General features: G+C 45.4%; 1 protein-coding gene across 1 annotated transcript; it reads right to left on the minus strand.

Moving 5' to 3' along the window:
- Window positions 1-3,344: 3,344 nt before the first annotated feature.
- Window positions 3,345-9,640, minus strand: LOC142067874 (keratin, type I cytoskeletal 17-like). Its single transcript, XM_075116871.1, has 9 exons — window positions 8,999-9,640; window positions 8,299-8,381; window positions 7,571-7,727; window positions 7,040-7,201; window positions 6,590-6,715; window positions 6,157-6,383; window positions 5,265-5,584; window positions 4,656-4,757; window positions 3,345-3,769 (listed from the first exon to the last, which is right to left on the minus strand). The coding sequence occupies exons 1-9, from the start codon at window positions 9,638-9,640 to the stop codon at window positions 3,744-3,746; spliced, it is 1,845 nt and encodes a 614-aa protein (XP_074972972.1). The 3' UTR covers window positions 3,345-3,743.
- Between the last annotated feature and the right edge of the window lie 1,923 nt (window positions 9,641-11,563).

Raw genomic sequence — 11,563 nt, forward strand, 5'->3', positions numbered from 1 at the left:
AAGATCTGCCTGTTTATTCCTTCCCCCCAGCAGTGCAGCAAATGGCATACTTTGCTCTACTCATTCTGTAGCCCATGAATATAGCCTGTGTGGCGTTTGTCAGTAGGGCTGACAATTAATGCTAAACAAAAGAGAGATCAGCAGAATGTATGCATAGGCGATTTTGAAATGACACCTATGCCTTCACACGGACGAAGGCATCACTCTGGGAGTGCTGCAGTCAAACATACAGGAGTGTGTGTGCACATTTATTTTTGCCTAAGGTTGTTCTGAAGGTCTTGTTCCAACACGTACCACAATTTTCTTCTCAGAGCACTAATAGGAACACCAGATAAGTATCCGAATTGCAACATTTTGTGCTCATAAAATTAAAGCTTATTATGCTGATTAATGCCTAACAAAATGCATGCAAATAAAAAGTGCGAGGTTCTCCTCACTACTCTTAATATTGCCAGAGTCCCACTTTAAGCATGCCCTAAGCTTTGACACCTGACACTACAATATCTGTTGGTTACTCCTGCTTTGCAGTAGTTTTGGTTTTCTAGCTCTGTTCCTCCACAAAAGGTTTTTTGCAACATCATTGTTGTTACGCGCCCGTTCTCGCAGAAAGCAAGTGCTGGTGATAACCTAGATGCAGAGTTTGTATATTCAAAATGGCAAAAGGAGAGAATACTTAAACTGGCACTTTCTTCCAGGGTGTGATAAGAAACCATCTAAATTCAATCTTCTTTTTGCCTGTAATGAGCACTAATGCCATGATTAAGTAGGGGTTTTTTAGTTTGTTGTTGGTTTGTATTTATTTTGTCACATACTCTAACGTGTAACAAATAAACGTTGTTATGAAGCTTATTTGCATTACGGATGCAGACTCGTTACACCAAGGATCATTGTAAGAATGCCTTGTTAAGAAAGGTGCAGATTTTAGGTAAGGAAGAAGGCAGATGGGGCAATGCTGAGTAGTAAAACCAGTAATAGTAATACTACATTATTTATCCTAATTGCTCAGAAATTTTTCCTTATACCTGTGCATGATTATAACATACCAATGTAAGCATTTAAATCAGGAGCAGAATTGCATGGCGTGTTACTCTGCGTCGCAGTCTGGTGCTTGCAGGTTTGTACTGCCAGACCGGTCTCAGACCCAGTGCTGAGCTGCCTCGCTGCTGCGGGGGTTCTGCTCCCACGCTTTAAGCTGTTCAGGTTTCATGCTGCTTTGCTCTCACAAGGGCTTGTGGAATTTCTTCTGCAAGGTTAGATGCAGAGATGCTAGATAATTAGATGACTAGCAGTAAAAATACTAAAAGCAAGTTATATTTTTGGAAAGAAGGGCAGGACCAAGAGGTATCGGTAGTTCTCAGAGCTGCTACGATGGCGCAGAGCAGCAGGCTCCAGCACAGACAGACCACTCCTCCAAGTAAATTGTGTCTAAGCTCCTTAATAGCTGCCTGGGTGTTGCTGTAAGGCCGGAGGTCAGGTGATGGCCTGTAAACCACCCTATAAAAGCCGGGAAGCACACACTCAGCAGGAGTGTTTTTGAGATTAACTTGCCAGGCTCTTGGAGAAGATGTCAGAAGCAGGACTGCTGTATTGGGAGTATTCTTTGGGCTGTTGGGTTAGTATCCTGAATAGACGGGTCTAAGGAAGAGTTCTCGCAGCCTGCAAGAGGAGCAGAGCGAGCAGGGGGAGCAGGTTTAGGGGACAGCTAGCAATGCAGAGACAAGTATGATTTGATGCTGCAAGGGTTTTAAAAATGAAGTAGGTGATTTTGCAGTAGGAGGGAGATGGGGGTATCCTTGCAAACATGATGGACACTGCCTCTTGTGTGTCAGGTCAGGGGTGTCAGTGCATGCTGGTGTGTAAAATAGTCCTTCATGAAGATTAGCCAGTTCCTCAGGCCCACCCAGAGACACTGGTCAGAAAAAAAGATTTCTTCGTAGATTTTTTTCTTTTCAAATACTAATCACGTTGGCTGAGAGCCTGGCGTAAGGCAATGCAGTGAATCACTGGCACAGATCTGCCTAGATCTCAGGCGTTCAGGATTCCCGTTCCCACGGTCTCCCACTCAATCTGTGTTTCTCAACCTTCTCCCATGGGTGATGCCTTCCTCAGGGTGAAAAAACAACACTCTTGACTGTAAAGCTGGGAGAGAAAACTTATCGCAGTGATACTTGTTTCTGGTTCGCTTTGTTTGTGTCTGAGGAGTTGAGAAATGCGAGGGATGAAGAACGGATTAGGGAACAGGTGGATGCGAGAAGCCCTCTGAATTATTTTCAGGTGAAACTCCCCATGCAGTTCACCTCAGCAGTTCACCCCATGGAAGTTCTGCTTACACAGACCCCACGCTTCAATTAGCCTCAGCAGAAATGAAAAGCACTGCAGGGGATACAGCACGGGGCAGTGGGCAGCGGGAACCCTCTGGCAAGTTAGCACCCGTCGGGGCGGAAGGAGGGAAATGTGGCTATAATTAAAAAGTTCAGTCTCCATCTTTTAAGGCATTTGCACCCTTACCGGTGGGAGCAGTCCCTCTGCTGGGTGATCTGCAGGCAACCCTTAGGGTTGGCTTGGGAATCTTTTCTCTTGGATATCTTCTTTTTCTTCTCTCTGCCTAACCCTGGGCTTTGTAAAATCACCTCCTAAATATGAATAATTTGCCAATCTACTTTGTGAAATGGATATGTGTCCATACTTGGACATGGGGAATGCCCTGAAGTGGAAATAAGTAGAAGAGGCCAGGTATTGTGCAGCTACCAGACAGCAAGACAGCAAGGCATGGCTGTGATCAGCAAAACTAGCCTGCGAATTCCTTCCTCTGTAAGACCATATGCGTGCGATTTAGTGCATACTCCAGCTTTATGAATTTATTTTACAGTACCGTTAACCACTGTCACAGAGCAGGGGTATCCTATTACCGAACTTTCATCCACTTGGTGTCTGCTGCGTACCCAGCAGGTCACACTCGAAATGTGTTTATTTTGGATAATTAATTGTACATGATTTAAGTTCTGCGCTCAGGGGTGTTTTGGCACTGGGAGCCAAAGATTTCCATCTTTAAATTCCAGGATAAAAAAGGTTCATAATGCATTTTAGTGACTCCTTAGGAAGATTTTTTTACAAGGCTTCCCAGTGAATAGCCAGTTCCTTAAACCCACCCTCTTTCCCTGATAGCAGTTAATAGCAGAAACAAGTAGGGTTTTTCACTGTTGGTTTCCTGGTGCGGGGACTACCAGGGCATTGTACCTGGTAGTGTATTCTTCAGAGTTTTGCCCAGTTAGTCTTAAATGGTGAATATGTCGCTGCTAACTTTTGGGTCTTGCGCATAATCTGACGTGTTACTGTGTATTCCACGGGTAGGGCTTGGTATTTGTAACTGATTCAAACAAAAATGTCTGCCAAAGGAAATTTCTCCCAGACACGGCTTTCGGCTTGCATCAGAGAGAAGCAGAGATTTATTAGCATTTATTTTTGGGTTGGGTTTTTTTTTCTTTTTTTCTTTTTTCACAAGAATACCAATCACGGTAGAGATTAACTTAGGTAGCAGTGATTAGGCACAGAAATTGAGACACAAGAAGCAGGTAGGCCATCCAGAGAGTTCTGATGAGCCCCTGGAGGGAGGTGTTGAGTAACTTGAACAAGCGTTTGCTCTTGCTCTTTGCAGAGGCGTGATCGGACATGCTCAGTATATTCTTGCTTGGTCCAAAGGCCCACTGCTAAGGCCCTGCAGTGGAAGATGCTGGTTTTGCCGGTCATTCCTCAGACTTTCTAAAACTCCCTGTTGAAAGATTAAAGGAAGCAAGAATTTCTCTGAAGAAGCGTTATCTCATTCAGCATTTTTGATCTTTTTGTTACTTCATAATTATAGACTGTGCAGTTCTCAGTGGACTCGATTTCCCCCCAGCATTCTGGGAAGGTTGGAACAGTGTCAGACTTAATATATGTACAAGCATGTGCGTTTGCAGCTTTATCTTATTAAATACCTGGACCTGCTTCTATTCTCTACTGAGTAAGTGTAAATCGCTCCTTAAATTTCGAGTGGCTCTAGCAGTCTTAGTCGAATCCAGGTGAACTTACAATCTGTATTTATGGGGGGGGGGTATTTATAACAACTTTTTGAAAGTTGAAGTAGGATGGCACATCGTATGTTTAATCTTGCCTACCAAACAGTGGTACATGTAGGACTGTTGCAAGTCAGAGATGCTTGATCAAAGGAGGAGATTTTTACGGAGAAGTTTGCAAAGCCTATTCATTTTTGAAAACTAGATTTCATCTGTGCCAAATCTTACCAAAAAGCTTACGCATTACAAAAAAGCCTCTCAATTCACTGCCTTTGTTTCAGCATCAAGAGAGTCTGTGTACAGTATTCTTGCTTTCCATATGAATGGCTTCAGGCCGTTCGGTCTGTAGCCAAGACTTCCATGCCCAACTGTCAGTCTGTGATGGGAAAGGGCCCGTTTGTGAGATAGACTACATCTTTAAGTGAGATGAATATCCCTGTTACTTCCTTGATAAAAAGGAATAAATGGAAGCCTCAAAGCAGGATCATTTGCCATTTTAAAAATCAGAAGTGGAAGAGAATCTTTCTAAAAGTTACAACTTCCTGTTCATTTTCAACATTTTCAGGCGTTTGCCTGAGATGCTGTCAGGAGCTGGAGCCTTACCCAATCTCATTGTTTTTATGGCTTCGGACACTTCCTCCATTGTTGCTCCTCTCTCCAATGTTTTATTCCCTTCCAGGCAGAGCTTCAGGTTTTCAGCTCCTCCTGGAGCCACAGCGTGAAATCAGACATTGAAAAGATCTTTTGGTCAGTCCTCATCTTTTGCTGCTTCAGGATTTTGCAGCTAATACCCTTTATACCCTAAATGTCACAAGTGTTCCAACTATTTTACCCTGGTTTAACCATTTTGCCGCCTTAATACCTGTTATATTTCTAACATTTGGCTTCATTCTGAAACTACTGACTTCTCTGGTTGCTTGCATGCTCTGGATTGGGCATTATTTTTCCTTTTCCTCCTTCATTTCCTCTTTCTACACATCCTCTGACACAACTCTTCATAACTTCCCCTTCATTCAAGTCGTGTGAAAATACTACCATGTTGATACGTTACTGTAGAAGACCAAATGTCAGAGTGGTCTTAAAACACAATTGGGAGAAAATAGCAGAAATATCTCCAGATTTCCAAATAAGGAAGGAAATTGTCGTATCCTTTCCTGCTATTCAGAGAAAAAAAGTTAGTGCAAGGCTCTACTCTTTTATTGCAATTTTTACCTTGGCTTTCACAAGAGTTGCCAGAGTGGGAAGATGAGGAGTGGGAGAGGCAGGATTTGCCCCCTCCTCCTCCACAACTGCCACCTCCTCCACCTGAAGTTTTACCACAGGCTCCACCTCCTGTTCTTCCTCCACTCCCTCCTCCTCCACCTCCAAAAGAGGAAGTTCTTCCGTAGGATCCTCCGCTTCTTCCTCCGCTGCTTCCTCCACCTGAGGACCAGCTACTTCCTCCTCCACTACTTCCTCTTCCGGACGACCAGCTAGTTCCTCCATGACCTCCTCCTCCTGAAGACCCACCACCAGCTCCTCCCTGTGCGGTGCTGTAGGGAGGACAGGGCGCGTATGGAGATGTGTAGCGACACGACCAGTGCCTGGCATCCTATCGGCTGCATCAGGGCCATTTGCTGGCTCCTCTGAGCTCCTTGTACGGCTGAGAAAGGACTGTTGTGTGAAACGTCTTCTAGAGAGCTGCTTTTAAACCAGCCTAGTTAAGGGCAAATTAACTGATCTGCACAGAAGACGAAAAGGAAAGCTACTGAATGGCTTCACCTGTCTTTCCAAATACGTACCCTGAGTATTCATAAATGACAGTTATTCTCTTGCTTACCTTTCATTTCCCTATGTAACTGTACTTTCTGACTGTACATAGGAGAACAAATGGCACGATGTAGTTCTAAATGCTTTTCTAAATGTTTTTGTCCTGTTCATAACAAGTATAGAATAATGCAGCGTTGTACACTGCCAGCTAAGATTTACATTCTGTATGAATTCTTGTGACTGTAGTAAATATGACGATGGTGAATCAATGGCACTAATTTGTAATATGAATATTGCTACTTGCATCTTCACCTGTTTGCATAGATGGCACATTAATTAATCTGAATGTACGTACCTAATATCATGCTGCCCTTCCTCAAGCAGTGCCCGGTACTGAGCAATCTCCTGTTCCAGGCGGGTCTTGATGCCCAGGAGATTCTTGTACTCCTGGTTCTGACTCTCCATCTCACAGCGGATGCTGGCCAGCTCCTCCTCCACGGGGCCGATCATCCCCTGGATCTGCTGCAGCTGCATGTTATAGCGGCATTCCGTGTCTTGCAAGTTGGATTGCAAAGACTGTACCTGAGAATGAAAGAAAAAATACAGTGTTTGTGGGAATGTGGCAGGACTAGATCATTCTTCTGCCCAAAATGAGGAAAATCTTACATGGTGTCAGGTGCGCCCCAAGCATCTTTGTTAAACGGAGTGCTAGCTACAGCCGACCTCCTGTCATCCCAGCAACTCACGTGTTCTTTGCATATCAGAGATCAGAAGCAATCGTTACCTACCAGGCTGATTTGTGACTGCAGCTCAATTTCCAGGCTCTGATAGTCACGCCTCAGCATAGAGATCTGTTGGTTGCTTGATTCCACTTCCTGGCCACTGGTGTGGACTTGTTGACTCACTTCCTCCATCTGAAAAATTAATATACAGAATTGGAGTTTCTGAGTTTTGCTTGCGACGTCAGCGTGGCAGTCTGTCATGGGAGCACCTGGCAGCACAAGTTGGAGCAGGGCCGCTTGTAATACGGGGGCTGTTTAAACTTGTGTGCGTGGCTCTGCCAGTGCAGTGCAAGCCCACTTGTGATTTCCTTTGTTTTAATCAAAGGGGCTCTACCATTATATCCTAAAAGCAGTGGACATTGTTGTTTAAAGTGTCATTCACCTAGAGGGAGTTCTCACCAAAAGTTGGTACTGTTTTCCTTTTGTAATGTGAGCATTCAAACTGTAACCATTTACCTTGCTTTCATACCACCTTTCAACCTCTGCACGGTTTTTCTGAATAATATTTTCATATTCTTGTCTCATATCATTCAGTTTTTTCAGCAGATCCTCTCCTGGAGCAGCATTCACCTCCACATTCACATCACCGCCAGACTGGGTCTGCAGAGATTTCATTTCCTACAGAGAAAACCCGGGCCCAAGGCAAATAAACAGAAATGGTGAAATTAGGTTGCGAAAAAGTTCTGGAGTCAGTTAATTTGCTCTGAAGGCATAAACCATCCCGGATCCTTTCAACAACATGTACATGTATGTTGGGGTTTTTTTCTTGTTGCGATTATTTGGGGCTGTGCTCAGAGAGGCCCTGGCACAGCCTGGGCCTGGCAGTCAGCCCGTCTCAGGAGGCCCCTGGCCGAGCTGCCGCACACTGGGAGAGCAGGGACACTATTTAGTGCAGAGGGCGTTACCTGCGAAACCTCCCAGCATTTCCGATATCGTCAGTGTTCTTGTTACCCTCTGCAGTTTGCATTTCATGGGGCTGGCTCTTACCTCCTCATGGTTCTTCTTGAGGTCAATCATCTCCTCCTTCAGAGACTCAAACTGCATTTCCAGGTCCGACCTGCTCAGAGTCAGGCTGTCCAACAAGGGTCGCAAGCTGTTAATGTCAGCCTCCACGTTCTGCCGGAGACCATATTCCATCTCGTACCTGCACCAAGGACAGTGCGGAAAGGTCAGCCCTGGTCTTGGGTTCCAGTCCTTCTCCTACTGACTTTATTTATTTATGAAAGAGGTCACGTATTCCCGTATCTCAGCGTCTGCTTTTGTTTGTATACTTTGTAGCACACAACATCTCTCAACCAGCAGAACTATGAAACCAGCAGCCACTACTTAAATATTAATATTAATATTAAATTTAATATTCAAATGTATTCTGTGGCCTTTTTCATTGTTTCTCCTTACTGTAGACTTTGTGCAGGTGCCATCTGTCTGTTTCGTCTGACTTTCAATGAAAGAAGATAATGATTTTTCTTCCCTTAAAAATAAAGCTTTTTTAAAGCTCTGACTCCGCAGCCATAGGGAGTATTCCCAATGAAGATCGTTATAGAAATAATGAAGAGTTTTGAAGCCTTACAAATTATTTCAGTTGTGCTGCCATGGAACCAGGAGGAACCCTAGTCTCTGTGGATTGATTTGTTTATGGAATGAATTTATGAAACTAAGTTGAGGAAAGTAGGAGAAAGGAAGGCAGTGCCTGGAGAAGAGAAATATGTATTTACTTTATCCTGAAGTCTTCTGCAGTCATCCTTGTGTTATCCAGGTCCAGAAGTACCCTGTTGGTTTCCACAGCCGCAGTCACAAGCTAGAAGAGAAGATACGCTGAGCAAAATTTTCCCTGTGAATGGCTCAGGTTTGCACAAGGGGCAGAAATATGAGTGCGACCTTCGTATTATAGTTCTCAGGTGTCTGAGTGGAACAGCATTTCCTACATACGGAGACCTGGAAAGGTCATCTACAGTGCAAAGCAAAGAGGTACCTGTGTGAAAATAGCATCAGAACCGCAGAAACTGTTTTGTGAGTGCAAGAGCCCTGTCAAGAACCCTGGTGTCACTGCCACAGCCCTATCTCACCTTCCATGCCCCCAGGCCAAGGGCTGTACTCAAAGGTCAGGCACTGCACATCGCAGAGGGTAATCATTACCATTTTTCCTAGGCTCTAAAATGCACTACAGGCGTTCTGAGAGTCCGCAGTCACTGCCACCGAAGGGTCTGTGGGCTGTGCTCGAGGGGGTGTGCGTCATTTCTCCACCTTTAGTTGCAGATAGGTGGATGCAACCGAAGGCAGAATTTCAAGCACAAGAGGCACTTTCAGAGAAGCACTTAATGAGTTTAGAAGAATCCGTGCTGGGTGCCTGAAAGAGTTTACTTGGTCGCAAAAAGTCTGCCAATGCTTAAACTTCTCTGACAAAGAACATCCTACCTGGTTTTGAAGCTCTTCGATTTTTCCATAGTAGTGGCTGTAGTCCTTTGTACCAGTAGGACCTTGCTTCTGGTACCACTCCCTAATTAATTGTTCAAGCTGAGCATTTTTCATTTCCAAATTTCTGACCATATCCAGGTAAGAAGCCAGGCGTTCATTAAGGTTCTGCATGGTCAGCTTTTCGTCGTTGGAGAGAATTCCCATGTTCCCTCCATGAAAGCCTCCACTGCCAAAGCTGCCACCACCTCTACCGAAGTTTCCTCCGTAACCTCCACCAAACCCACTCCCACCGGATCCGAAGCCTGCTCCCATGCTGCCACAGCCCATTCCCCCTCTGTAACCACCACCGCTCGCTCTCCCCCCATAATAACCACTACTCATTCCTCCTCCACAGCTGCTGCTGCTCATTCCTCCTCCGTAACTACTGTGCCTCATCCTTCCGTAGCTACCACCGCTGCCTCCCCCACCATAGCTGCTCCTGGAACTTCCTCCGCCACAACTGCTGCCAGAAATCCTGCCGCCACCACTTGTGTGAGAAGTGATTCTTCTTGAGGAGGCAGAGGAGTACTTGCTGCCCCCTCCACCACCACCACTGCTCCCCCGCAGGCAGCTTTTAGAGGTCTGCTTGGAGCCGCAGCTCATGGTGGCAGCAGCGAATGATTCAGGTTAAAACTCAAAGCTGGTCCTACAGTTGTTCTGGAATCATAGCTCCAAGTGCCACCCTGCCTGGTCTGCATTTATACCTGAGACAGTGGGTGTCACCGTCAGAGGGAGTGCGTTCCTTCCACGTGCGTTTGCAAGCCGTAGCTTTTCTGCCAAGGGTAATTTGCCAAAGGGAGATGTTTGACAGTGTCAGGAAGCTTAACCCGTACTCAACGTGTTCATGACTGTTTGTTTATTGATACAAACCATGTAATTTCTATTGGGTGGCCCTGAATTAGGTAGATCTTTTCCGTGATCTAGTCCACCGACTTACAGTCATCTGAATTAAACTCATCCCACTCACCTCACCCTGTCCACATCTCTTTCAGCACAACAGTAAACTGTCGTGGTGTGGGGCAGTTATGGATGTTGCTGTCTCTCTTCTAATGGATTCATTCCTCATGCTCTTTCTTTTCAGGTATTTGTCACAGAATCCCAGCTGATTTTTTTATACTTAAGTGATATTTTAATAGGTTCTGGTTTGTGGTTTTCTTATGCTGTATGTTCCTTATTTTTAGCCCTTTGCTGCTTTATGCTTTTTGAAAACATACCGCAGGATGGCGTTTGTAGGTACACTGAACCACTCGGACACCTTTGCGATTTCTCCTCAATATTGGCAGATATCATGTGTCGGCAGTTTATTCCAAGCAAACATCTACAATTATGTTCTATAAATAACAATTTATCAAAATTTTTATGACAACACCTGGAAAATAGCTCTGTGAGGAAAAGAAGCGTGACACTTTGTTGCAGGAGATAACTCTTCATGTGCCCGGACCAAACGCAGTTACAGGATGGTCAAGAGCCCTGGGAAAGCATCCTGGCCCTGGGCTAGTCTCTTTCGACATGTCTGTGGGTATGAGAGGCAATGTTCTCACTCCTGAAGGGATTTCAACACATCAGTCAGGATGTTTTCCTTCTGCAGTGCAAATACAAACACCCTTACTTGGAGGAGAAAGGCTAAGTCCCTGCTCAGGCGATTAAGTCAAGAAGCTGCAAGGCAAAATAGCGTTTCCCTTCAGCTTCGTTTCCCATTCATGGACACAGCGTGACCCCAAGTAGGACATATTTGCTATCTTGCATCTTCTTCTTTTAAGATTGTGTCTTTTTCAAACACACGCAGTGGGTAGTTCAGCTGAGCGACTTCTGAGCCCTTACAGCCACCTGAGCCTCAAACATTTGAAATTTCTCTCCTGACTGCCTCTCATGTCTGTCCCCCTGCCCAGGCATGGGATCTGTAGCAAAACGCAGTCTGTTAGCTGTCATTCTCTGCAGGTTGAACTAGTTGTGCGGTAGCCAACTTCCCGTATTGATCTGCTGTATTATTCTTTTCTCACTCAGCCTTTGTGACGCTGGTTGTTGCTAATTTAGAGGGTTGTTTGTTATGGCTTGTAGCGAGTGTTTGTGGAAACTTCTTTTTATAAACACCCCTCCCAGCACACCCTCACCCACACAGCAGGACACACCTAAAGTTTCATCTTCTCCTAGACTTCATTTCTGAAATGTCCGAGGAAGCAAGGCCTTCTCAGGCTTGTAGAAATTTAGATTTAATAAATAATTACATATTATTTAATGTAATAAATTTAATAAAGGGCAACGGAGCTGGGGCAGGGTCTGGAGCACAAGTGTGCTGGGGGGCGGCTGAGGGGGCTGGGGGGGTTTAGCCTGGAGAAGAGGGGGCTGAGGGGAGCCCTTCTCGCTCTCTGCAGCTGCCTGAGAGGGGCTGGAGTGAGGGGGGGGGTTGGTCTCTGCTCCCAAGTCACCAGTGACAGGACGAGAGGGAACGGCCTCAGGCTGCGTCAGGGGAGGTTTAGGTTGGAGATGAGGGAAAATGTCTTCCCTGCCAGAGGGGTCAGGCCCTGG

Source organism: Phalacrocorax aristotelis, chromosome 23 (assembly GCF_949628215.1).
Source record: "Phalacrocorax aristotelis chromosome 23, bGulAri2.1, whole genome shotgun sequence".
Classification (NCBI taxonomy): domain Eukaryota; kingdom Metazoa; phylum Chordata; class Aves; order Suliformes; family Phalacrocoracidae; genus Phalacrocorax; species Phalacrocorax aristotelis.

Coding starts and splice junctions, on each gene's coding strand:
- LOC142067874 (XM_075116871.1), bottom strand. CDS start 9,640: ATGAGCTGCGGCTCCAAGCAGACCTCTAAAAGCTGCCTGCGGGGGAGC. Junction 7,202..7,570: donor TCAAGAAGAACCATGAGGAG/GTAAGAGCCAGC, acceptor TTTTCTCTGTAG/GAAATGAAATCTCTGCAGAC. Junction 3,770..4,655: donor CATAAAAACAATGAGATTGG/GTAAGGCTCCAG, acceptor ATCTTTCAACAG/GGAGTTTTAGAAAGTCTGAG.